At 40.0% G+C, this 27,254-nt stretch overlaps 1 protein-coding gene across 1 annotated transcript in view; it reads left to right on the forward strand.

Moving 5' to 3' along the window:
* The window catches only part of AACS (acetoacetyl-CoA synthetase), a 350,996-nt gene that overhangs the window by 21,569 nt on the left and 302,173 nt on the right, over positions 1 to 27,254 (forward strand). Inside the window, exon 2 of the mRNA XM_053701850.1 lies at positions 22,827 to 22,930. Within this exon, the coding sequence (XP_053557825.1) occupies positions 22,827 to 22,930 (104 nt within the window). The remainder of the gene's footprint in view (positions 1 to 22,826; positions 22,931 to 27,254) is intronic.

A 27,254-nucleotide genomic window follows, 5' to 3' on the forward strand; every position in this document is an offset into this window, starting at 1 on the left:
TCAGATAATTTATTGGATTTAATTGAGGGTTATCCGAGGATGAAGTTCTTTCTGAGACTTCAGAGTATGAATAGTCTGGGTCGGAGTCTGCTGCCTCTAAACCTCCGGCTGCAGAGGAACCAGACTTTAGTTTAGGAATTTGCGCTTTCTTCTAAAGGAAGTTTTTTGCGAATTCAGAGGTTCCAGAGGCCAAATTGCCTGATGAACCTTTAATTCCTAAAGGTCTGTAGTACCTTATCATTCCCTGCTCCTGTTAGATGGCTAACTTTATTAAGAATGAATGGGACAGGATTGGATTCCTTTTCCCCTTATCTCCCTTTAACAAATTATCCCCGGTCCTGGACTCTAAATGGAGTTGTGTGGTTCCGTCCCTAAATGGGATGGTGTTATCTTCACCCTTGCTAAACTTACTACTATCCCGCTTGAGTATAGTTCTTCGTTTGAAGAGCCCATGGATAAAAGATGGAAACTCTGTTAAGAAAGATGTTTCAACATACGGGATATTTGTTTCAACCGGTGGCGGCTGTTACTGGAGAAACTACCTTCTGGTGTGATTCCTTATAGGATTATAGGATTTGATTGGGGTGGAGGATCCCCTCAACGTTACTCAGAAAAGATTTATGGCCTTGAGGATTGTTAATTCTTTTATCTGTGCTGCTATTAGGTAGTTTATTCGCTTGAATGCTATGGCTTCAGCTTTTTCTGTTCAGGCACGTTGGGCTCTGGCTGATGTCATGGTCTGCGGATCTGACTTCTAAGTCTAGACTCCTTCCCTCCCTTTAAGGGAATGATTTTGTCTGGTCCAGGCCTGGACTCAATTATCTCCACGGTCACAGGGGGCAAGGGTGCCCTCCTACCGTATATGAACTAATCTAAGGGACGATTTTCGTTCAGATAAAGCCCATGTCAGCAGTCCTCCGCTAAGCCAGAGCAAACCAAGAGCTCCTGGAAGCCGGCTCAGTCCTGGAATAAATCCAAGCAGAGCAAGAAGCCCGCCGAGTCTACGTCGGCATGAATGGGCGGTCCTCTTCTGGATCGTGTAGGGGGCAGTATGTCGCTCTTTTCCGTCGCTTGGTTCAAGGACATGCAGGATCCATGGGTCCTGGAAGTCATAGCTCAGGGTTACAAGATTTTAAGTCTCGTCCTGTCTTCCTGACCAGAAAGGAGGGAAGCCTTTCTGAGGTGTGTATGGGATCTGTCCTCTAGGAGTTATTGTCCTGGTGCCTATCGCAGTGAGAGGTTTGGGATACTATTCAAACCTTTTTGTGGTCCCGATTCTGGACCTAAAGTGCTTAATCAGGTTTTTAATATCCCCTCGTTTAAGAGGGAGACAATAAGGTCCATTCTTCCCCTCGTTTTAGTTCATGACCACGATAGATTCCTAGACCAGCACTTCCAGTTTATTGCTCTTCTGTTTAGTCTAGCTAAAGACATTTTTCGAAGAGTGGACCATTTGGAATATCTCCTCCTGTCTTCTTCGATCCCATGGATGACAGATAATCTAAAGAGAGTTCTTGTATCAAGTACCAGGGTAGAATTCTCGGGTACTATAATAGTCTCCATAGACATGAGAATATTTCTAACAGACCAGAGACGTTGCAAGCTAGCTTCAACATGTCTTGCCCTCCAGATCTCCTTAAGGCCATCTGTGACTTGGTGTATGGAGGTGATTGGTCTCATGGTGTCCAGCTTGGACATAATTTCCTTTGCCAGGTTTCACCTCAGACTGTTGCAACTGCGCATGCTGAACTAATGGAACGGCGATCATTCGGATCTGTCTCAACAGATTTCTCTGGACAACCAGTCGGGAGAATCACTCTCTTGGTGGTTTTGTCCGGATCACTTGTCCTGAGGGACTTCCGTCTCAAGCCAATCCTGGGTGATTGTGACTACGGTTGCGAGTCAGGATGGGGAGCCGTTTGGCATGCCAGGAAGGTACAGGGCACCTGGTCTCAGGAGGTAAAGCACCTGATCTCTTTTTGGATCTTTGGGCAATATACAATGCTCTGAAGGTTTGGCCTCTGCTGGGTTCGTCCCAGTTAATCAGATTCCAATGAAACAATATATCCTCGGTGGCTTACATTAACCATCAGGGGGAACGAGAATCTCCCTAGCTATGAGGGAAGTATCTCGAATTCTGGTGTGGGGGAGACCCGCATTTGATCGCTGTCAGCGATCCACATTCCGGGTGTGGACAACTGGGAAGCGGATTTCCTCATCAGACAATCCTTTCATACGGGAAAATGGTCTCTCCATCCCGAGTGTTTGCAAAGATTTACAAGAGAAAGATCTTATAACATCTCAATACCAAGCTACCCATATAGGGGTCGAGGTACAGGGATCCTCAGACAAAGCTAACAGATGCATTAGTGGTGCCTTGGAGGTTCAATTCAATTTATCCTTTCCGACCGTTACCACTACTTCCTAGTGTAGTGGCTCGAGTTAAGCAGGCGTCAGTGATACTGACTGCTTCGTCTTTGCCGCGAAGGATATGGTTCGCGGATCTAGTGGGGATGTCATCTCCTCCGTGGAAGTTACCTTGTCGCAGGGATCTGCTGACCAAGGTCTCTTTGTTCATCAATGTCTAGATTCTCTGAGGCTGACTGCGCGGAGATTGAACTCTTAGTCCTAGCCAAGAGAGGGTTTTCTGAGAGAGTTATTTTACTCTCATTCATGCTCGTAAGCTGGTTGCTCGTCGCATCTATCATAAGGTGTGGAGGACCTACTTATTCTGTTCTCCAGGATAAACTGGAGAAGGGCTTTTCTGCAAGTCCCCTGAAGGGACAGTTTTCGGCCCTGTCTGTGTTACTGCACAAGAGGTTTACCTAGCTTCCAGATCTGCAGCCATTTGTTAAGGCTCTGCTGGGATCAGACCTGTGTTTAGATCTAAGGCTCCTCCTTGGAGTTTAAATTGTGTCCTTAAGGTTTTGCAACGGGCTCACACAGAGTCTCTTAAATTGCTGCCTTGCTATGCGACCCTCCGTATCTGGTGTTTCATACCGATAAGGCTGTTCTACGAACCAAGTTAGGTTTTCTTCCTAAGATTGTATCAATTTGCAACATCAATCAAGAGATTGTGGTTCCTTTCTTATGTCCTAATCCTTCTTCGTCCAAGGAACGTTTACAACGTATTTCTGGATGTGGTTTGTGCCTTGAAGTTGTTTCTTCGGGTCACAAAGGAATTTAGACAAATCTCTTTCTTTGTTCCTTCTCCTTTCCGAGAAGCGTAGGGGTCAGAGGGCCTCCCCGACTTCCTTATCTTTGTCTGAGGAGTGTCTTCCGTTTAGCATAGAAACTGCAGGACATAAGCCTCCTCTGAGGATTACAGCTCATTCTACGAGAGCAGTGGTTCCTTTTGGGCCTCTATGGATCAGATTTGTAAGGCGGCTATCTGGTTCTCTTTACAAGCTTTTTCCAAGTTTGTCTTTACTTCTGCTGAAGCAGCATTCGGGAGAAAGGTTTTGCAGGCTGTGGTGCCCTCAGATTAGGGTCTGCCTCTCTTTTTTTTTCCCCTCCTGTTAGCATTCTGTGTACTCTAGAGCTTGGGTATATGTTTCCCACAAGTAAGAAAAGCATCTGTGAACTATTTCGATATTAAGATGGAAAAACATAATTTATGTAAGAATTTACCTGATAAATTCATTTATTTCATATTGGCAAGAGTCCATGAGCTAGTGACATATGGGATATACAATTCTACCAGGAGGGGCAAAGTTTACCAAACCTCAAAATGCCTATAAATACACCCCTCACCACACCCACAATTCAGTTTAACGAATAGCCAAGCAGTGGGGTGATAAAGAAAGGAGTAGAAAGCATCAACAAAGGAAATTTGGAAATAATTGTGCTTTATACAAAAAATCATAACCACCATAAAAAGGGTGGGCCTCATGGACTCTTGCCAATATGAAAGAAATGAATTTATCAGGTAAATTCTTACATAAATTATGTTTTCTTTCATGTAATTGGCAAGAGTCCATGAGCTAGTGACATATGGGATATCAATACCCAAGATGTGGAGTCTTCCACTCAAGAGTCACTAGAGAGGGAGGGAATAAAACAAAAACAGCCATATTCCGCTGAGAAAATAATCCACAACCCAAAAATAAGTTTATTTTCACTTTTGAAAGAAAAAAACTTAAATCAAAATGAATCAAACTGAAACAGCTGCCTGAAGAACTTTTCTACCAAAAACTGCTTCCGAAGAAGCAAATACATCAAAATGGTAGAATTTAGTAAATGTATGCAAAGAGGACCAAGTGGCTGCTTTGCAAATCTGATCAACTGAAGCTTCATTCTTAAAAGCCCATGAAGTGGAGACTGATCTAGTAGAATGAGCTGTAATTCTCTGAGGCGGGGTTTGACCCGACTCCAAATAAGCTTGATGAATCAAAAGTTTCAACCAAGAAGCCAAGGAAATAGCAGAAGCTTTCTGACCTTTCCTAGGACCAGAAAATAAAACAAATAGACTAGAAGTCTTCCTGAAATTTTTAGTAGCTTCCACATAATATTTCAAAGCTCTTACCACATCCAAAGAATGTAAGGATCTCTCCAAAGAATTCTTAGGATTAGGACATAAAGAAGGGACAACAATTTCTCTACTAATATTGTTAGAATTCACAACCTTAGGTAAAAATTGAAAAGAAGTCCGCAAAACTGCCTTATCCTGATGAAAAATCGGAAAAGGAGACTCACAAGAAAGAGCAGATAGCTCAGAAACTCTTCTAGCAGAAGAGATAGCCAAAAGGAACAACAATTTCCAAGAAAGTAGTTTAATGTCCAAAGAATGCATAGGTTCAAAAGGAGGAGCCTGTAAAGCCCTCAGAACCAAATTAAGACTCCAAGGAGGAGAAATTGACTTAATGACAGGCTTAATACGAACTAAAGCCTGTACAAAACAGTGTATATCAGGAAGTATAGCAATCTTTCTGTGAAATAAAACAGAAAGAGCGGAGATTTGTCCTTTCAAGGAACTTGCAGACAAACCCTTATCCAAACCATCCTGAAGAAACTGCAAAATTCTAGGAATTCTAAAAGAATGCCAGGAGAATTTATGAGAAGAACACCATGAAATGTAAGTTTTCCAAACTCTATAATAAATCTTTCTAGAGACAAATTTACGAGCTTGTAACATAGTATTAATCACTGAATCAGAGAAACCTCTATGACTTAGAACTAAGCGTTCAATTTCCATACCTTCAAATTTAATGATTTGAGATCCTGATGGAAAAACGGACCTTGAGATAGTAGGTCCGGCCGTAACGGAAGTGGCCAAGGCGGGCAACTGGACATCCGAACCAGATCCGCATACCAAAACCTGTGTGGCCATGCTGGAGCCACCAGCAACACAAAAGACTGTTCCATGATGATTTTGGAAATCACTCTTGGAAGGAGAACTAGAGGCGGGAAGATGTAAGCAGGTTGATAACACCAAGGAAGTGTCAGTGCATCCACTGCTTCCGCCTGAACATCCCTGGACCTGGACAGGTATCTGGGAAGTTTCTTGTTTAGATGAGAGGCCATGAGATCTATCTCTGGAAGCCCCCACATCTGAACAATCTGAAAAAACACATCTGGATGGAGAGACCACTCCCCTGGATGTAAAGTCTGGCGGCTGAGATAATCCGCCTCCCAATTGTCTACACCTGGGATATGCACCTCAGAGATTAGACAGGAGCTGAATTCCGCCCAAGCAAGTATCCGAGATACTTCTTTCATAGCTTGGGTACTGTGAGTCCCACCCTGATGATTGACATAAGCCACAGTTGTGATATTGTCTGTCTGAAAACAAATGAATGGTTCTCTCTTTAGTAGAGGCCAGAACTGAAGAGCCCTGAGAATTGCACGGAGTTCTAAAATATTTATTGGTAATCTCGCCTCTTGAGATTTCCAAACCCCTTGTGCTGTCAGAGACCCCCCAAACAGCTCCCCAACCTGAAAGACTTGCATCTGTTGTGATCACAGTCCAGGTTGGGCGAACAAAAGAAGCCCCTTGAACCAAACGATGGTGATCTATCCACCATGTCAGAGAGTGTCGTACATTGGTATTCAAGGATATTAATTGTGATATATTTGTATAATCCCTGCACCATTGATTCAGCATACAAAGCTGTAGAGGTCTCATGTGAAAACGAGCAAAGGGGATCGCGTCCGATGCTGCAGTCATGAGACCTAAAACTTCCATGCACATAGCCACTGAAGGGAATGACTGAGACTGAAGGAGCCGACATGCTGCGACCAATTTTAAACGTCTCTTGTCTGTTAGATTCAGTGTCCATGACTCTGTCTCTATCTGGAAGCCTAAAAAGGTGACCCTTGTCTGAGGAATCAAGAAACTTTTTGGTAAATTGATCCTCCAACCATGTTTCCGAAGAAACAACACTAGTTGATTTGTGTGAGATTCTGCAGTATGTAAAGACTGAGCTAGTACCAAGATATCGTCCAAATAAGGAAACGCCGCAATACCCTGTTCTCTTATTACAGATAGTAGGGCACCCAGAACCTTTGAAAAGATTCTTGGAGCTGTTGCTAGGCCAAATGGAAGAGCAACAAATTGGTAATGCTTGTCTAGAAAAGAGAATCTCAGAAACTGATAGTGTTCTGGATGAATCGGAATATGAAGGTATGCATCCTGCAAGTCTATTGTGGACATATAATGTCCTTGCTGAACAAAAGGCAGAATAGTCCTTATAGTCACCATCTTGAAAGTTGGTACTCTTACATAACGATTCAAAATTTTCAGATCCAGAACTGGTCTGAACAAATTTTCTTTCTTTGGTACAATGAATAGGTTTGAATAAAACCCCAAACCTTGTTCCTGAGGAGGAACTGGCATGATTACCCCTGAAGACTCCAGGTCTGAAACACACTTCAGAAAAGCCTGAGCTTTTACTGGATTTACAGGGATGCGTGAGAGAAAAATCTTCTCACAGGAGGTCTTACTTTGAATCCTATTTGATACCCTTGAGAGACAATGCTCTGAATCCAATGATTTTGGACAGATTTTATCCAAAAATCCTTGAAAAACCTTAATCTGCCCCTACCAGCTGAGCTGGAATGAGGGCCGCACCTTCATGCGGACTTAGGGGCAGACTTTGGTTTCCTAAATGGCTTGGATTTATTCCAATTTGAGGAAGGCTTCCAACTGGAAGCAGATTCCTTGGGAGGAGGATTGAGTTTTTGTTCCTTATTCTGACGAAAAGAACGAAAACGGTTAGATGCCTTATATTTACCCTTAGGTTTTTTTATCCTGAGGCAAAAAAACTCCTTTTCCTCCAGTGATAGTTGAAATAATAGAATCCAACTGAGAACCAAATAAATTATTACCTTGGAAAGAAAGAGATAGTAATCTAGATTTAGATGTCATATCAGCATTCCAAGATTTAAGCCACAAAGCTCTTCTAGCTAATACAGCTAAAGACATGGATCTAACATCAATTTTGATAATATCAAAAATGGCATCACAAATAAAATGATTAGCATGTTGCAGTAAGCGAACAATGCTAGATATGTCAGAATCCAATTCATGTTGCGCTAAATTTTCCAACCAGAAAGTTGATGCAGCCGCAACATCACCCAAAGAAATAGTAGGTCTGAGAAGATGACCTGAATATAAATAGGCCTTCCTTAGGTAAGATTCAAGCTTCCTATCTAAAGGATCCTTAAAGGAAGTGCTATCTTCCATAGGAATAGTGGTACGTTTAGCAAGAGTAGAAATAGCCCCATCAACTTTGGGGCTCTTTTCCCAAAACTCTATAGATTTTGCTGGTAAAGGATACAATCTCTTAAACCTTGAAGAAGGAATAAAGGAAGTACCTGGCTTATTCCATTCCCTAGAAATCATATCAGAAATAGCTTCAGGAATGGGAAAAACACCTGGGGAAACCACAGAAGTTTTAAAAGACCTTTTACGTTTATTAGAAGGTGGAAAAGCAGACAAAGCCTTCAAAATAGATTCAGAAACAAATTCTTTAAAATTTACAGGTATATCATACACATTAGAAGTTGAAGGAACTGCAACTGGCAATGTACTATTACTGATAGAAACACTATCTGCATGTAAAAGTTTATCATGACAACTATTACAAATGACATTTGGTGGAATAATTTCTACAATTTTACAACAAATGCACTTAGCTTTTGTAGAACCCATGTCAGGCAGCAATGTTCCAGCAGAAACTTCAGAGGCAGGATCCGATTGGGACATCTTGCTCAATGTAAGAGAAAAAACAACATATAAAGCAAAATGATCTATTTCCTTAAATGACAGTTTCAGGAATGGGAAAAAAATGCAAAAGCATAGGCCTCTTGATAGAAAGGAAAACAGGAGGCAAACAACAATGGGGTATTGAAATAATGAAGAAAAAATTGGCGCCAAGTATGACGCACAACGTAACGTAAACTTTTTTGGCGCCAAAAATGACCGGAAATGACACACTTGCATCGCTAATGACGCTGCCGTGTGAAAGGTCTCGACGTCAAGTATGAAGTTGCGTCAAAAACATAATTTCCCGCGCCAAAAAAGTTCGCGCAAAAAATGACGTAATAAAGTCTAACATTTGACGCACCCGCGGGCCTAATACCCGCAAATGCAAAAAGTAGTCAAATTGAAAAAGACTAAACCCCAGGTAAGAAATAAATTTCTTAAAGTGTTTATATTCCCAAATATGAAACTGACAGTCTGCAGAAGGAAATACATGAACCTGACTCATGGCAAATATAAGTACAATACATATATTTAGAACTTTATATAATTTGCATAAAGTGCCAAACCATAGCTGAGAGTGTCTTAAGTAAATGAAAACATACTTACCAAAAGACACCCATCCACATATAGCAGATAGCCAAACCAGTACTGAAACAGTTCTTAGTAGAGGTAATGGTAAATTTGAGAGTATATCGGCGATCTGAAAATGGAGGTAGGAGATGAAACTCTACGACCGATAACAGAGAACCCATGAAAAAGACCCCCGTTAGAGAAATCATCGTATTCAATAGGTGATACTCCCTTCACGTCCCTCTGACATTCACTGTACTCTGAGAGGAATCAGGCTTCAACAATGCTGAGAAGCGCAAATCTTAGCACAAACTTACTTCACCACCTCCATAGGAGGCAAAGTTTGTAAAACTGAATTGTGGGTGTGGTGAGGGGTGTATTTATAGGCATTTTGAGGTTTGGGAAACTTTGCCCCTCCTGGTAGGATTGTATATCCCATATGTCACTAGCTCATGGACTCTTGCCAATTACATGAAAGAAACATAAATTATTCTTACCTGATAATTTAATTTCCATCTGTATGGGAAGAGTCCACAGTTCCCGGCCGTGTTCTCCGATGGGCGGCCCTAAATTTTAAAATATTTTTTCTTCTGGCACCTTTTTCACCCTGCTATTTCTCCTACTGTTCGTTGTTTCCTCAGCAGAATGACTGGGGTTATGAGGAAGTGGGGCAGGTATTTAAGCCTTTTGGCTGGGTTGTCTTTGCCTCCTCCTAGTGGAGGAGCCAGTTTCAGTATTTCCCACAGGTAAGGAATGAAGCTGTGGACTCTTCCCATACAGATGGAAATGGAATTATCAGGTAAGCATAATTTATGTTTTTTGAAATGTTGCACACGCCCCAAGGCAGAACATATACAGTGATCTGAGATGTCATCGCATAAAATGCAACATGTCTGCAGAAAGAACAGGACACATGCAGTAACTGTTAGTGCTTTAATTTTGCAGCACTGCTTCACATCAGGCTGATCACTTTAAACAGCACTTTGCTGTGGATGCGCTTTGTTAAGGAAAACTTACATAGTGCAGCCAGAGCATAGCACTGTGTGAAGAGAACAGTCAAATATGCGGCAGCCCATTGATTGTTGACTGGCTCTCAGATTGTTTTCAATCCCAGCCCCTGCCTTTCCCACTTTGCTGTTTTTTCTGAATATAAGCCATTCTTATGAGCAATGCACCTTTTTATTATTACATTTCTATGTTGAGAAAAGGAAACAAATTTATTCAAGAGACTTTTTACAATTTATTTTTTTGTCTGCAGCTAATTTGCAATCCATTTTTTTTAACTGCTGAAATATATTATAAAACTTTAAAAAATTAATTATTCTTCAGTTAACAAACACATTGCTTTGAACTGGTGCTTTAATGTAACTGCCTATTTTAAAATTGATTTTTATTTAAAAATAACCTGCAGAAAAATATTCACTATAAAAATCTAATTGCAGAAAGTGAAAAAATGTTCTGCCTCTGGTACAGCTCCTATTACTTGCTGTACTTGTAATAACAGGGGAAGTACTGTCTTGCACTCCATGTGACTGGGTGTGGTCTATGTTCATTTCCTCCATTCCAGCTGAGACTTGAACCTGAGGAGAGACGTTTCCTCTGTTAACTGTCTGGGTCTAGCAGGTGATGAGTGCCCCAGCCATTCGGAGTATGAAGGTGCAGTTTCCATCTGTGGGTATAACCTGAGCTATGAAGGACTCTGACATGTTAGAAGGTACTCCTTCTGTACTAAATCATACCTGTTTATATTCTGAGGAGGCCGTGGTTTTCCCGCCCACTAAATTATGTTCCACATGCTTTAACACCATTATAAAGTTTAAGGAGGGAGACAAGCCTGCTGAAGCTCTTAGTCCCTCTGAGCCGTCTACCTCTCAGTACTCAGCGCCCCATGAGATTACTACCCTTGCTACATTATCCACTCCACATGCAGTTCCCCGTAGCACATCTAATCCTCCATTCTACCTGTGGACTTTGCAGCGCAGTTACAAACGGCGGTGTCTGCAGCCCTCAGTGCACTACCTTGCTCTAACAAACGCAAGAGAAAGGTTAAACATAGCTCTTCGGACCCGGAGTCATCCAAATATTTATCGGATTTAGCTATTATGTCTCAGTTATCCGATGGTGAGTTAACCTCTGTAGCTTTAGAGGGTGAACTTTCTGGGTCAGAGTCCTTAACATTTAAGCCTCCTGCTGCAGAGGAACCGTCCTTTAATAAAGAACGCAAGTGCTCAATTTTAAATCTAAAGGAGGTTCTGTCTACGTTAGAGGTTTCAGAGGCCGTGCTGCCTGAAGAATCTATGATACCTAAATTAGACAGAGTTTACGAAGACAGGAAAGTTCCTTTGACTTTTCCTGTGCCGGTTAAGATAGCGAATATTATTAAGAATGAATGGTTCTTGAAGAATTGGTTCTTTCTTTTCCCCCTCGTCTACTTTTAAAAAGTTGGTCCCGGACTCTCAACTGGATTTGTGGGGCTCCATTCCTAAGGTGGATGGTGCTATCTCTACGCTTGCTAAACGTACTACTATACCTCTTGATGATAGTTCTTCGTTCAGAGAGCCGATGGATAAGGAAATGGAAACCTTTCTGAGAAAGATGTTTCAACATATGGGATTTTTGTTTCAACCGGCAGCTGCAGTTGCCACGGTTGCCGGTGCGGCTTCCTACTGGTGTGACTCTTTGTCGGAACTCATTGAGGTGATGAATCGGCATGAAGGGGTGGCCCCCGATCCGGGATCAGATTGTGTAGGGGGCAGACTGTCTCTTTTTGCAGACGCCTGGTTCAAGGACGTACAGGATCTGTGGGTCCTGGAAGTGGTATCTCAGGGATACAAGATAGGCTTCATATCTCATCCGCCAAGGGGCAGATTCCTTCTCTCGAATCTTTCTACCAGACCAGAAAAGAGGGATGCTTTTCTAGGGTGCATTCGGGATCTATCCTCCTTAGGCATTGTGGTCCCGGTGCCTATCGAAGAAAGGTTTGGGGTTTTATTCAAACCTTTTCGTGGTCCCAAAGAAGGAGGGAACTTTCTGCCCAATGCTGGACCTAAAGTGCTTAAACAAATTTCTCAGTGTCCCTTCCATCAAGATGGAGACGATAAGGTCCATCCTTCCTTTAATTCAGAAAGGCCAGTTTATGACCTGAAGGACGCTTACCCTCATGTTCCGATCCACAGGGATCACTTTCAGTTCCTGAGGTTTGCATTCCTGGACCAGCACTTACAGTTCATTGCCCTTCCGTTTGGCCTAGCTACTGCTCCAAGAATCTTTAAGAAGGTTCTGGGGGCTTTTCTATCCATTGCAAGAATTTAGGGTAGTGCAGTAGCCCCATACTTGGAAGCTATTCTGGTGCAAGCACCATCCTTTCGTCTTGCGGAAAAATTCCCAGAGTCCCTTCTCAGTCTGCTTCGTATGAAGGTGATTGGTCTTATGGTCTCAGACCTTTACAACTGTGCATGCTGAGGCAGCGGAACGGCGATCATTCAGATCTGTTTCAACACATTGTATTACAATCATTCAAAGTTTCCAGCCTCCAAAAGGTAAATTAAAAGACCTTTATTTATTTACATAGGGTCCATAATACAGCAACAACGTTTCAAACCAGCAATTGGTTTTTAGTCATGTCAAACCTGTTTTTTTTTTTTTTTTTTGTTTTTTTTGCAATTTAAATGAACTGTGCCTTTCACTTCCATGGTGTGCAAAGGATCCTGTTTCAAACTACCTGCTTATTATGCCCTGACAGGGGTGTTGCTTACTGCACCTGGTACTAGGCCAGTCTGGATGAAGTAGTAAAACAGAAGAACTCCACGGATCCTTATGCTTTTGGAGTGCCCTGATATTGTTGGATAAAACCTGCATTGCTGGGACCCAGCTGCTCCTAAATCTACCTAGGTATGCTTTTCAACAAAGGATACCAAGGGACAAAAAGCAATGCTCTAACTGAATCATAAACCTATACTTTTGACTTTACTGTCCCTTTTAATTCTGCGGTGTCTGCATGTGCACACGCCTGGTACTTTTGTGCACTGTCTACAAAGCATAAATAACCACCAATCAGTGCACATGGTGCTGATTTAATATTAAACGCCTTTATTCCCTCACTATGCATTGCAGAATATCTTGCTATATTATGCTTATGTAGTACATATATAATAAAAATAAGCAATATATTCCATTGACACTTGGTTTACATGAACTATTTCTCTCTTGTCTTGGCGGTATACATCAGATCGTAACAGAAAGCTTTTTATCTGTCATTTAAAGGGACAGTTTACAATAGAATTTTTGTTTTAAAACAAAGATTATCCCTTTATTACTAGGGATGCACCGAAATTTCGGCCGCAGAAAAGTTTTGACCGAAAATGGCATTTTGGGCTATTTCGTTTTTCGTTTTTTTTTTGTCTGTTATTTTCGGTAAAATTATTGTGTAGCATGTTTCAAATTTGATGCTAGCCTAGAGCTGCTGTTTAAGTTCATTACTTGACTTACTGTTTTACATATGAGTTTTCTAGGACTATACTTTTAGTGCCCGGTTTTTAATAATCCTATTAAAAACAAGGCCACTTTAATTCATCAAAATTGACATTTTCAAGCGTTTTCTTCAAAAACTTTAACTTTTAATCCTGAGATCCACTGCAGCGCTTCCTCCGCCCGTCACAAGGCCTCTTTGCGGGTCCAAAATGACCAATGCGGCTTCATCCAATCACGGCGTTCCCTCAGGCCATGATCCCCCCGGGGGGAACGCTGTGATTAGAGGAAGCCGGATTAGTAATTTCTGACGTAAGCAGAGGCTTCCGACGTCAGGGGAATCGATGGAGCAGCTTTCAGGATTAAAAGGTAAGTTTTTGAAGAAAACGCTTGAAATGTCAATTTTTAAGAATTAAAGTGCCCTTATTTTTAATAGGATTATTAAAAACCGGGCACTAATTCGTCAAAATCTGATTCTGTTACACAGAACTAAATAAAGAATAATACAGTATATTGATATTTAATATTGTTTTAAGTAGGGATGCACCGAAATTTTGGTCGCAGAAACATTTTGGCCGAAAATGGCATTATCATTTTTTTGCCTGTTTTTTTTTTTTTCTTGGTAAAATTATTGTGTAGCATATTATTGTTTTAAGATATTTTTGTCCAATTTTAGTGTGTTACTTTCAATAAAAGTGTGGGCTTTTTTTTTATTGGCTTGAAGGTTTTCAATTTAGAGTAATTCATTAAATAGTCTAATTATGCAAAAATAAACTAAAAAAAGTATTTCAGTATCGGTTTTTGGCCAAGTGCATCCTGGATTTTCGGTTTCGGTCCAGAATTTCCATTTCGGTGCATCACTTTTTTTTTTTTTTCCTCAAAATTGTTTTATTGAAAGATTTTCCGCATAAGTGAACAAATAAACATTGAATATGAATGTATACAAGTTGTCAACAAATAAAGACAGATTCATCAAATACAGTAGTATACAAAGTGTCACGTTATTGAAAATATTTGTATAGATACTTTTCGTTGTAACAAAACATTTAGCAAACACTAGTGGTTTGTCATATTATCAACAAGATTCAGTAATATATCCAATAGAAACGTGCTTATTATGTATCTTAGTAGTATTGAACAAAATTACATAATATGTTCTCAGGGTGTATATTAGCCAGACAAAATAAAGTCTGTTCACGGATATCAGGAGGATCCGATCTAGCTAGTTTACTAAGGTTTAGTCGTAGCTTGTTCAGGTACATAGAATAAAGCATTATTAAATTGTAATAACAGTGGATAATAAAACATACAGACATACATGAAAAACCAGAGTGAATTTCTATAGGTTATATTTTTTGCTGCTTACAAAGTAAGCTCAAAGGTGTAAAGAAGTGGGGTAAAGGATAACTATATGTCTCGAAAACTGAAATTTGTGAGAAGCAGAGATATAATGCGAGAACATATAGGGGGAGGAGGGAAATGCTCAGTAGGAATGTTGATGGTATCAGGGGGAGGGGAAAGAGGGGATGGGGCGGAGCCAAAAGATAAAGCAGAAACTGCGGAGGCTAGTGTGCAAAAAGAAAAAGATAGAAATTTGAAAGCTAGGTTGGTAAAGAATATACATAGCTTTTGTGTGGAGAGTTAAGGTCTATGCATCAAGTTTCGACCATATAATGTTTTCAGTTAGCTGTATACCCCTTCTGGAATTATGACGCCACTAAACCATTACGGAAAATGGATATTTGTTTTATCTCCCCTCAGGGGTTGCTGTCACCACTGGACAGAGTGGGAAAGGGTGAGGGGAGATTTCTTTCTAAAGTGTAGGCTAGATGGAGTGGATAAAATATATAAAAATAGGGACAATAGGGTTGTAATCTGATTGTACCTATTTCAGCTTTGAAAATAGTATTATAACCAATGGTCATATTTATCATTTTAATTTTGGGGAGGCCGAAGCGGGAGTGACGATACCATACTTTATGGTTCAAGCCAAAATGGTTAGAAATATCAATATACTGTGCATACATGCATACATACATACATACATACATACACACACACACACACACACACACACACACACACACACACACACACACACACACACCTCTTAATGATAAGAATAGCTCAGGTTATAGGATATCTGGAAGATCATGTTATGGTTATATTCTAGTGGGATTAAATGCAAAGGTAATGACTGGGCGTAGGTATGTGATAAAGCAACCTAATATGAATATAACTCATCTGACCCTGAATCAGTCTGTATCTAACCTCATATATGTAATCTGCAGAACAAAGCTTTGTTGTGTAGATGTTGAGGAGAATGTAAGATTGACACAAGAGTATGGGCCCTATACCCTGCGGCAAAAAGCTCAAGTTCAAATAGTTGATTCAGTATATTATATGGCTACCACATTTGGGTGCATCACTATTTATTACCCATTCCCCAGTTTTGCACAACCAATACAGTTATATTAATATATTTTGTACCTTTGTGATTACAGTACCTTGTATCTAAGCATCTTTTGACAGCCCCCTCCCTGATCACATTACTTTTTATTTATTATCTATTGACTTGCATTTAGTACTGTGTTGTGCTAACTCTTAAATAACTCCTTGTGCGTGAACACAATGTTATCTGTATGGCCCACATGAACTATCAGTCTCCTGTTGTCAAAAGCAAATAAAAAGCATGTTATAAGAGGCAGTCTATAGTGGCTTAGAAACAGGCAGATGTTTAAATGTTATAAACTATATTAACATATCAATGTTGGTTGTGCAACTATGGGGAATGGGAAGTAAAGGCATTATCTATCTTTTTAAACAAGAACAATTTTAGTGTAGACTGTCCCTTTAACAGTCTTATTGCCAATTTGTCTTTGTCATGCGCTGATATTATAGTGTTAATGAATATATTCATTCATTTAGAAATAGTTACATTATTAACTTATTTTTCTATAGATTGTAAGTTCCCACAGGAATAGGGCCCTCAATTCCCCGTTTGTCTTATTGTAATGTTTCTCCGTTGTACTTTTATCCTTGTACCCATGGGCAGCGCTGCGGAATCTGTTGGCGCTTTATACATTAAAGAATAATAATAATAGAGCCTTGAAAAAACATTGGGGTTTGTATATTCCTTATGAAAGTCATTTTTTTCTGGTGCTCTGCTAATCCTCAATTACAAAAACCTTACTTTTGTCCAGAGTAAATATTGCAATCAGTACTTATTTGTGCAGTAAAAGATAGGACAATATCTTTATTGCTTTTCACAACTGTGCAGTAAAATAGTGCTACCATTGTTGTAAAGTTATGATAAAATGCTACTATACAAGAAGTACATTATTTCTGTATAACATCAGTTAAGTTCACGATCAGGAAGAAATGTTTATGGTGTGAAATGTGTACAGAGGGTGAGTGTTAGGCTGTGCAGGGTGGAGGGCATATTTGAGGTAACACTAAGATTTGTGGCAAGCCTGTTTGTTTTGTTACTTTTGTCGCTGCTTTTTTAAGCCATGCTGTTTAGTTACACTAAACTAAGATTGCAAACTTTGTTTTCTTGTGTAATCATGAGGCCAGATACCAAAGGAAAGAAAACTATCTGATTTTTGAAAAAGCATTCTACAGCACAGATGCTTTTTTATTTTAATCTCCATTTTATTTTAACTTTCAAAATGTATAGTATTAAATACTGTTTATAATTGATCCATAAAGTTTGGAAATTTTAGAGACGGGAAAAAACAATTTGTTACTGATCTGTTAGATGGTGCTGGTTACTCTAGCAGGAGCCCTTTTCCCTTGTTTTGGATGAGAGCCGATCTCTTGCTCTCTAAAGCTTTAGTTGATGCGTTGTGCTCGTCAGCAGCGACATTGCATTTGCAGATGAACACACTGAGCCATTGGATGATATTACTTCAGATGGGTGCGTATGACAGCAGGTCTGGAGGGACAGCAGTGCAAAGGCTACAGTCCTTCAGAGAGCCTTCTCTTTCCGTTCAAGTTATGGAATTCTGGAAGCTCTGTGCAGCTTAATTGGTGGAAGATATTCTAAGGTCATATAAAGCTTTATATATGCAGATGTCACTCTCCCCCCCCCCTTACTTGCTGTATACTTGCATAACTGTATATGATATATTTAATATGAGGTTGCCAAGGGGTCTGCTTCAGTGATCAAACATAATAATGTTAGTTCTTATAATTAAAGGGACATGAAAACTTTTTTTCTTTTCTTTTAGGATTCAGTGTGTTAAATTTGAAACCGCATCCCAACTTTTTTCTTTTATCAAATTTAGTATCCTTTGTTTAAAAAGAGGCAGGCTTAGGAGTGTGCATATGTCTGGAGCACAATTTGGCAGCAGTTTTGCAAGAATGCTTTTAACAATATTATACATTTGGATGAACTCTAGATGGCAGCAGTGTCACAAACTGCTGCCTTATATCGCTACAGACACTTGCTCCCTGTCGCGCCGTTGCTAGGGACGCGGCGCCTGCTGTTATACTCGTTGCCTGGGGCGGAGTCGGCTCCTCTCTGCGTGCGGCAGTGACGTCATCGCCGCACGCTTTCCCTGTTCTGAAGCCGGTCGGGTCTCCTGTGGTGCGAACACTGAGCCTATGTTAGTAACTCACTTGCTACCTATCACTGCCCAAGTATAGGTGTTACTTACTGTTCTCCTTTGTGTTCTTTATTCTTATGCTGGATTGATATACTACTGCTGAACTCTGCTTGTCTGACCACTCTGCCTGTTTACCCCTTAACTGCTGGATTGATATACTGCTGCTGAACTCTGCTTGTCTTTCCACTCTGCCTGTTTAATCCCTTTTGCTCTGAATCTTGATAAAGGCCTGATTAGGCTGAAACGCGTAGAAACTTGCTCATTATTTGTCAAATTAAGTAGTAGGTGAGGTGGTTAAAACAAGCTCTAATCCACGGAGTTGTTTTTTGAAGCACCATCCCACCCATGATCTACTTATCTTATCCAGCACCATTTCACAACGCTGATATTTGAATGAAACGGATGCTGTCACAAGCCGTACCTGCAGCATATCTGCTTAGTAGTAATACGTAGTAGGTGTGGTGCATTGAGCCTCTTAAACATATATAATTGACTCTATATGCGTAATTCCCACCCATGATCTACATTTGCTAAGCAGTTTACTTTATCTACACTCCAAAGAACGAAGTTTGTACTGCCTGGTACTTTTTGAACTTCGACCTCCTAACCGGAACCGGCTTACAACACTGGAAGCCCCGCCGCCACTGCTGTGAGCGCAACTTGGAAATCTGACTCAGTCATCGGATGTGAGCAAAGAAAATCTTTTTCTTCTGTTTGTTACACCTAACCGACGCCGACGGAGCTACATAAGTCAAGCCTCTATCCACATAAGTGGTTACATCGGACAGTATTATCCACACGCTCAAGTGTTTAAGGACGGTAATATTGACTTTGTATCAGTGTAATATTGTTTGCAATTGTGCAACATTTTTCTTTTAGGCATTGTATCCAGACTCAGCTCTATATTTCTCGTATACATTCTATCACGTCTTATTGATGTAATATTTTAACATATTATTTTTATCTGTATTTTGATGCCGGCATCTTTTGTATTATCATGTTTATAAAATCATTTTAATATTTACTTCTGTTCATTTTTTATATACAATATACAGCTTATTATACCTTCTCATACGCTGTCTTACAGCGCGTTCCCATATCCCCTTGTTCTATTGTCTGTTTTGGTTTGATGTTAGGAGGTGCACTTACCCTATGGGAATAGCATTTTGAGTTCTGAGTGTTGCATCTTTAACTTCTTTCGTTTTTTTGTCTTTCCACTCTGCCTGTTTAATCCCATTTGCTCTGAATTGCCTTACTGTTGCCAAACCCTGCCTGCCTGACCATCCTAGGGGTTTACCTCTGGACTGCCTTACTGTTGCCAAACATTGCCTGCCTGACCATCCTAGTGGTTTGCCTCTGGATTGCCTTGCTGTTGCCAGGTCCTGCTATCTGACCTTTATGGTGGTTTGCCCCTGAACTGCCTTTCTCTGGTTTCCTGCCTGTTGCCGCCGAGGACTGTCCTGCCTGTGGTGAGTGCCGCTTACCTCATCTTACAAACCTGCTCTGGGATATTCCCTATCTTTCTGGCTCGATGCTGGGATAACAAGACTACTGGCCGTGTTCGGTCTGATAGTGGAGTATCCCACAAGCATTACACACGCTACCTACCTAGTTATGCGTGTCACCAAAAAATATCATGAGAATGAAGCTAATTTTATAATAGAAATGAATTAAATCCCTTAATTTATAATCTTGTTACTTACTAAGCACTAGATTACGAGTGAAGCGGTAGTTGGCTCTCTCGTTAATACCGCTAGACCGGCTTTTTGCATGAAAATTACAAGTGGAAAGTAAAAAGTTTTCGTTTACGCGCTAACCTGATGAGTGAAAAAAGCAAATTTTGAAAATCGCGACGCGTTAATGTTTTTCCGCATACACTTCAATGGAGCCAAAACACCCTTACTCGCGCACAAACCCAATCGCATTTCTTATATATAAGAACTGGACCCAGCACCGACCTTGAGGGACCTCTTATTAATTTGTCCAGGTTGGCTAAAATCCAACTATTTGTTCGCTTTTTATCAACCAGCTGTTTATATCTTCCCCAATCTCTTAATTTTGTAAAACAATGTATCATTTGGCACTGATATATCCTTTGCAAAATATGACCTTTATGCAGGGGCGAAACTACAGGGGGTGTCAGCCGTTTAGGAATCAGTCCGGGGTTTAACCCAACTGCTAGCGTAACAAGTAAAACACACGCTAGCACACTGAGAAATAACTAGGACGTGACCCACTCAGGAAACAAATAAGATAGGTTACAAAAAATAATAATTGTTCCTTTAAGCTGGATAGCCACAAAAGTGTTAGCGTTCCTTTTAGTGGATTTGAATCAAACAAATGATAAAAATTCTCTTTAGCAACTTGTAGAAGTAAACGTCCCTTTAAGCAGGTTTGTAACATATAAAAGATAATGTTCTCTGTAAGCAGCTTGTAAAAGTAAATGTCCCTTTAAGCAGGTTTGCAACAAACAAAAAGACAAAGTTATTTTTTGCAGCTTGTAAAAGTAAATGTCCTTTTAAGCAGGTTTACAACAAACAAAAAGACAAAGTTCTCTTTTGCAGCTTGTAAAAGTAAATGTCCCTTTAAGCAGGCTTGCAACAAACAAAAGTTAAAGTCTTTTTAGCAGCTTGTAAAAGTAAATGTTCCTTTGAGCAGGTTTGCAACAAACAAAGATTAAGTTCTTATTAGCAGCTTGTAAAAGTGAATGTCCCTTTAAGCAGGTTTACAACAAACAAAAGTTAAAGTCTTTTTAGCAGCTTGTAAAAGTGAATGTCCCTTTAAGCAGGCTTGCAACAAACAAAAGATAAAGTTCCTTTTTAGCAGCTTGTAAAAGTAAATGTCCCTTGAGCAGGTTTGCAACAAACAAAAGATTATGCTTACTTTAGGCAAGGCAGTAACAGGACATAAGACTGAAGCTGACTCAGACAGGCAAAGGCAATTATATCCAAGAGTTAGATTGAGGGACAAGGCAAAAGCAAGGTCAGGTAGGCAGCAGTCGGTATCCAGACCTCAGTAGAAGGGATAAGGCATAAGCTAGGTCAGGCAGGCAATAGTCGGTATACAAGAATCAGAATAGGGCTAAGCAAGGTCAAACAGATTCAGGGTAAGTACTCACAACGCCAGAGAAATCCAACAAACGGGCCCCGAGTAAGATCTCCCACCGTGGTTTAAAGGCAGGAGCGGCGACGTCATCAGAGGGGTGTGTCAGAGGACGCGTCACGTTGCTAAGCAACGTGACGTCATTCACACTGAGAAGATCCGGGAGCCGCGGCAACACGGCGATGAACAGGAGGATCATGACAGGGGGTGCAGAGGGCCCTTCTTAGATTCTTGCACCTGGGCCCTGTGGTTTCTAGTTACGCCTCTGCCTTTATATGTGTTTCAGCTTCCTCATAGAAACCAATTATTTTAATTTGGCATGATCTATTTCTTGTTAAACCAAACTAAAGTATCACTCATGTTCTTGGTTTCCTAAAAATACTGATGGTTCTAATCCCTTATGACCCCCTGTAGTAGCTTTCCTACCACTAATGTCAGACTTGCTAGTCTGCAGCTACATGAATCAGCTTTGGTTGTCTTTTGGAACCAAGCTATCATGTCAGCTTTACACCTGACCATTAGAACCACTATTATTATTATTATTATAAAGAAGGTGATCCTCTCATATTAAGGTAAAGGTGCTATTTCCTTCCTTGAGTTGCTGTTTGTATTCAGTCAATTCATACAAAAGATGCTGTTTGTTGACTGTCTTCTAAAGACACATTTGTGTGTGTGTGTGTGTGTGGGGGTTGTAGAGAAGTAATTTTTTTTTATTTTTACTCTTTTGTTGAAAAATGTATATACAAGTGGGACATACCTTCCTGGTTCTGTTTAGTTCCTATATTATCTATCTGTCAATTTCTTCTAATATTTATTCTCCACCTCTGCTTCTAATCTAATGTCTTGTGTTTAATACATTAGGTTTAGAATTAGCCTGTTCCAGACCTATTTGTAAAACTGACCTCATAACCTTTATGTGAACTGAGTAATAATTCAGACTTGGAATTGGAGCAAACTATGGTCGCAACAGAAGCTGCTTCTAAAACATCAGAGTGTACCCACATCAGTTAGTCTGATATTGAGCAACATCCTTCTTCACTGGAGGCTTATTACTGTACTTTTATAGTAGTTCTTAACTACAAATTGCTCACACTTCATGCATAAAATGTAACTTTTTAAGGATTCTTAAACATGCATTCATACTTAAAATCATTCCTTTCCCATACAGTTCAGTGATTGGCTTCTCAATATTACAGGTGGCACTTACCTTTATAGATAAAGATGTCACCCCTATTGTAAAAGAACATTTTTGATGTCAGTGTCTAGTAAAGCAGCCATGGCATGCAGGTAGCAATTTTTATTAAAGAGAAAATAAAGTCAAAATTAAACATTTATAATTCAGAGAGTGCATGCAATTTTTTTAACAACTTTCCAGTGTACCTCTTATCAAATTTGCTTAGTTCTCTTGGTATTCCTAGGGGAGCTCAGGAGCATCTGGCAACAGAGTTAGCAAGAATGTTTTAAACAATGTTATAAATAGTTGCAAATGCTGCTGCCATAGAGTGTCGGTAGCATTCTATGGTAGCTGTGTTTACAACTATGTATAGCATTGCTATAAACATTATTGCAAACTCTGTTTCCAGATGGCTAAAGACACATGCACGCTCCTGAGCTCACCTAGGATTACTCTTTAACAAAACATGCCAAGAGAACTAAGCAAAGTAAATTGGAAAATTCTTAAAAATGTCATGCTCTATCCAATAAATTTAAGTTTAATTTTGACTGTATTGTCCCTTTAAGCCTCAGGGTTCTGATACATAGTTTATCTTTTAGCACAATGTGTCCCATGCTGAATTCCAGAAAGCTGATGAAATATGTAACTTTACTGTAAATGTATTTGTAACTGATACATTCTTACCTTTCATTTCTAGCTAATTACAATGATCTGTACCAGTGGTCTGTTGAATGCTACCCAGAGTTCTGGGGGGAATTTTGGGACTTCAGTGGTATCGTTTACTCCCGCATGTTTGATGAGGTACAGTAATCTTGTGGTTTTCAGATTATCATACTTTCTATGAAATCCTTGTTCAAATTCTAACTTTTTTTACTTTTTTTTTTTTCTTTCTGAATTTTTAATACTTTAATAATGTCATGAACAATACAGTGATACTAACATCAAAATGAAAAGAAAACAAGTCCTTATCGTTGTCACATATTCCTCATTATGGCCTAGATTTGGAGTTTGGCGGTAGCCGTGAAAACCAGCGTTAGAGGCTCCTAACCCTGGTTTTAGGTTAACTCCGGTATTTGGAGTTACTCAAAAAAGGGTCTAACGCTCACTTTTCAGCTGCGACTTTTCCATACCGCAGATCCCCTTACGTCAATTGCGTATCCTATCTTTTCAATGGGATCTTTCTAACTCCGGTATTTAGAGTCGTGTCTGAAGTGAGCGTTAGAAATCTAACGACAAAACTCCAGCCGCAGAAAAAAGTCAGTAGTTAAGAGCTTTTTGGGCTAACGCCGGTTCATAAAGCTCTTAACTATTGTACTCTAAAGTACACTAACACCCATAAACTACTTATGTACCCCTAAACTGAGGTCCCCCCACATCGCCGCCACTCGATTAAATTTTTTAACCCCTAATCTGCCGACCGCCACCTACGTTATACTTATGTACCCCTAATCTGCTGCCCCTAACACCGCCGACCCCTGTATTATATTTATTAACCCCTAATCTGCCCCCCACAACGTCGCCGCCAACTACCTACACTTATTAACCCCTAATCTGCCGACTGCAAAGCGCCGCTACTTAAGTTATCCTTATGTACCCCTAATCTGCTGCCCCTAACACCGCCGACCCCTATATTATATTTATTAACCCCTAATCTGCCCCCCTCAACGTCGCCTCCACCTGCCTACACTTATTAACCCCTAATCTGCCGAGCGGACCGCACTGCTACTATAATAAAGTTATTAACCCATAATCCGCCTCACTAACCCTATAATAAATAGTATTAACCCCTAATCTGCCCTCCCTAACATCGCCGACACCTAACTTCAAACATTAACCCCTAATCTGCCGACCGGAGCTCACCGCTATTCTAATAAATTTTTAAACCCCTAAAGCTAAGTCTAACCCTAACACTAACACCCCCCTAAGTTAAATATAATTTAAATCTAATGAAATAAATTAACTCTTATTAAATAACTTATTCCTATTTAAAGCTAAATACTTACCTGTAAAATAAACCCTAATATAGCTACAATATAAATTATAATTACATTGTAGCTATTTTAGGATTAATATTTATTTTACAGGCAACTTTGTAATTATTTTAACCAGGTACAATAGCTATTAAATAGTTAAGAACTATTTAATAGTTACCTAGTTAAAATAATTACAAAATTACCTGTAAAATAAATCCTAACCTAAGTTACAATTAAACCTAACACTATACTATCATTAAATTAATTAAATAAAATACCTACAATTACCTACAATTAAACCTAACACTACACTATCAATAAATTAATTAAATACAATATCTACAATTATCTACAATTAAACCTAACACTACACTATCAATAAATTAATTAAATACAATTCCTACAAATAACTACAATGAAATAATCTAACTAAAGTACAAAAAATAAAAAAGAACTAAGTTACAAAAAATAAAAAAATAAAAAAATATTTACAAACATAAGAAAAATATTACAACAATTTTAAACTAATTACACCTACTCTAAGCCCCCTAATAAAATAACAAAGCCCCCCAAAATAACAAAATGCCCTACCCTATTCTAAATTACTAAAGTTCAAAGCTCTTTTACCTTACCAGCCCTGAACAGGACCCTTTGCGGGGCATGCCCCAAGAAGTTCAGCTCTTTTGCCTGTAAAAAAAAACATACAACACCCCCCCCCCAACATTACCACCCACATACCCCTAATCTAACCCAAACCCCCCTTAAATAAACCTATCACTAAGCCCCTGAAGATCTTCCTACCTTATCTTCACCATACCAGGTTCACCGATCCGTCCTGAAGTGCTCCTCCGATGTCCTGATCCAAGCCCAAGCAGGGGGCTGAAGAGGTCCATGATCAGGCTGAAGTCTTCATCCAAGCGGGCAGAAGAGGTCTTCCATCCGATTGAAGTCTTCATCCAGGCGGCATCTTCTATCGTCATCCATCCGGAGCGAAGCGGCAGCATCCTGAAGACCTCCGACGCAGAACATCCATCCTGCCCGACGACTGAACGACGAATGACGGTTCCTTTAAATGACGTCATCCAAGATGGCGTCCCTCGAATTCCAATTGGCTGATAGGATTCTATCAGCCAATCGGAATTAAGGTAGGAATATTCTGATTGGCTGATGGAATCAGCCAATCAGAATCAAGATCAATCCGATTGGCTGATCCAATCAGCCAATCAGATTGAGCTTGCATTCTATTGGCTGATCGGAACAGCCAATAGAATGCAAGCTCAATCTGATTGGATCAGCCAATCGGATTGAACTTGATTCTGATTGGCTGATTCCATCAGCCAATCAGAATATTCCTACCTTAATTCCGATTGGCTGATAGAATCCTATCAGCCAATCGGAATTCGAGGGACGCCATCTTGGATGACGTCATTTAAAGGGACCGTCATTCGTCGTTCAGTCGTCGGGCAGGATGGATGTTCCGCGTCGGAGGTCTTCAGGATGCTGCCGCTTCGCTCCGGATGGATGACGATAGAAGATGCCGCCTGGATGAAGACTTCAATCGCATGGAAGACCTCTGCTGCCCCGCTTGGATGAAGACTTCAGCCGGATCATGGACCTCTTCAGCCCCCCGCTTGGGCTTGGATCAGGACATCAGAGGAGCACTTCAGGACGGATCGGTGAACCTGGTATGGTGAAGATAAGGTAGGAAGATCTTCAGGGGCTTAGTGTTAGGTTTATTTAAGGGGGGTTTGGGTTAGATTAGGGGTATGTGGGTGGTGGGTTGTAATGTTGGGGGGGGGGGGGTATTGTATGGTTTTTTTTACAGGCAAAAGAGCTGAACTTCTTGGGGCATGCCCCGCAAAGGGCCCTGTTCAGGGCTGGTAAGGTAAAAGAGCTTTGAAGTTTAGTAATTTAGAATAGGGTAGGGCATTTTGTTATTTTGGGGGGATTTGTGATTTTATTAGGGGGCTTAGAGTAGGTGTAATTAGTTTAAAATTGTTGTAATATTTTTCTTATGTTTGTAAATATTTTTTTATTTTTTGTAACTTAGTTCTTTTTTATTTTTTGTACTTTAGTTAGTTTATTTCATTGTAGTTATTTGTAGGAATTGTATTTAATTAATTTATTGATAGTGTAGTGTTAGGTGTAATTGTAGGTATTTTATTTAATTAATTTAATGATAGTATAGTGTTAGGTTTAATTGTAACTTAGGTTAGGATTTATTTTACAGGTAAATTTTGTAATTATTTTAACTAGGTAACTATTAAATAGTTCTTAACTATTTAATAGCTATTGTACCTGGTTAAAATAATTACAAAGTTGCCTGTAAAATAAATATTAATCCTAAAATAGCTACAATGTAATTATAATTTATATTGTAGCTATAATAGGGTTTATTTTACAGGTAAGTATTTAGCTTTAAATAGGAATAATTTATTTAATAAGAGTTAATTAATTTCGTTAGATTAAAATTATATTTAATTTAGGGGGGTGTTAGTGTTAGGGTTAGACTTAGCTTTAGGGGTTAATACATTTATTAGAATAGCGGTGAGCTCCGGTCGGCAGATTAGGGGTTAATAATTGAAGTTAGGTGTCGGCGATGTTAGGGAGGGCAGATTAGGGGTTAATACTATTTATTATAGGGTTAGTGAGGCGGATTAGGGGTTAATAACTTTATTATAGTAGCGGTGCGGTCCGCTCGGCAGATTAGGGGTTAATAAGTGTAGGCAGGTGGAGGCGACGTTGTGGGGGGCAAATTAGGGGTTAATAAATATAATATAGGAGTCGGCGGTGTTAGGGGCAGCAGATTAGGGGTACATAGGGATAATGTAAGTAGCGGCGGTTTACGGAGCGGCAGATTAGGGGTTAAAAATAAAATGCAGGTGTCAGCGATAGCGGGGGTGGCAGATTAGGGGTTAATAAGTGTAAGGTTAGGGGTGTTTAGACTCGGGGTACATGTTAGAGTGTTAGGTGCAGACGTAGGAGGTGTTTCCGCATAGCAAACAATGGGGCTGCGTTAAGAGCTGAACGCGGCTTTTTTGCAGGTGTTAGGTTTTTTTACAGCTCAAACAGCCCCATTGTTTCCTATGGGGGAATCGTGCACGAGCACGTTTTTGAGGCTGGCCGCGTCCGTAAGCAACTCTGGTATCGAG

The sequence above is a fragment of the Bombina bombina genome, chromosome 2 (genome assembly GCF_027579735.1).
Source record: "Bombina bombina isolate aBomBom1 chromosome 2, aBomBom1.pri, whole genome shotgun sequence".
Classification (NCBI taxonomy): domain Eukaryota; kingdom Metazoa; phylum Chordata; class Amphibia; order Anura; family Bombinatoridae; genus Bombina; species Bombina bombina.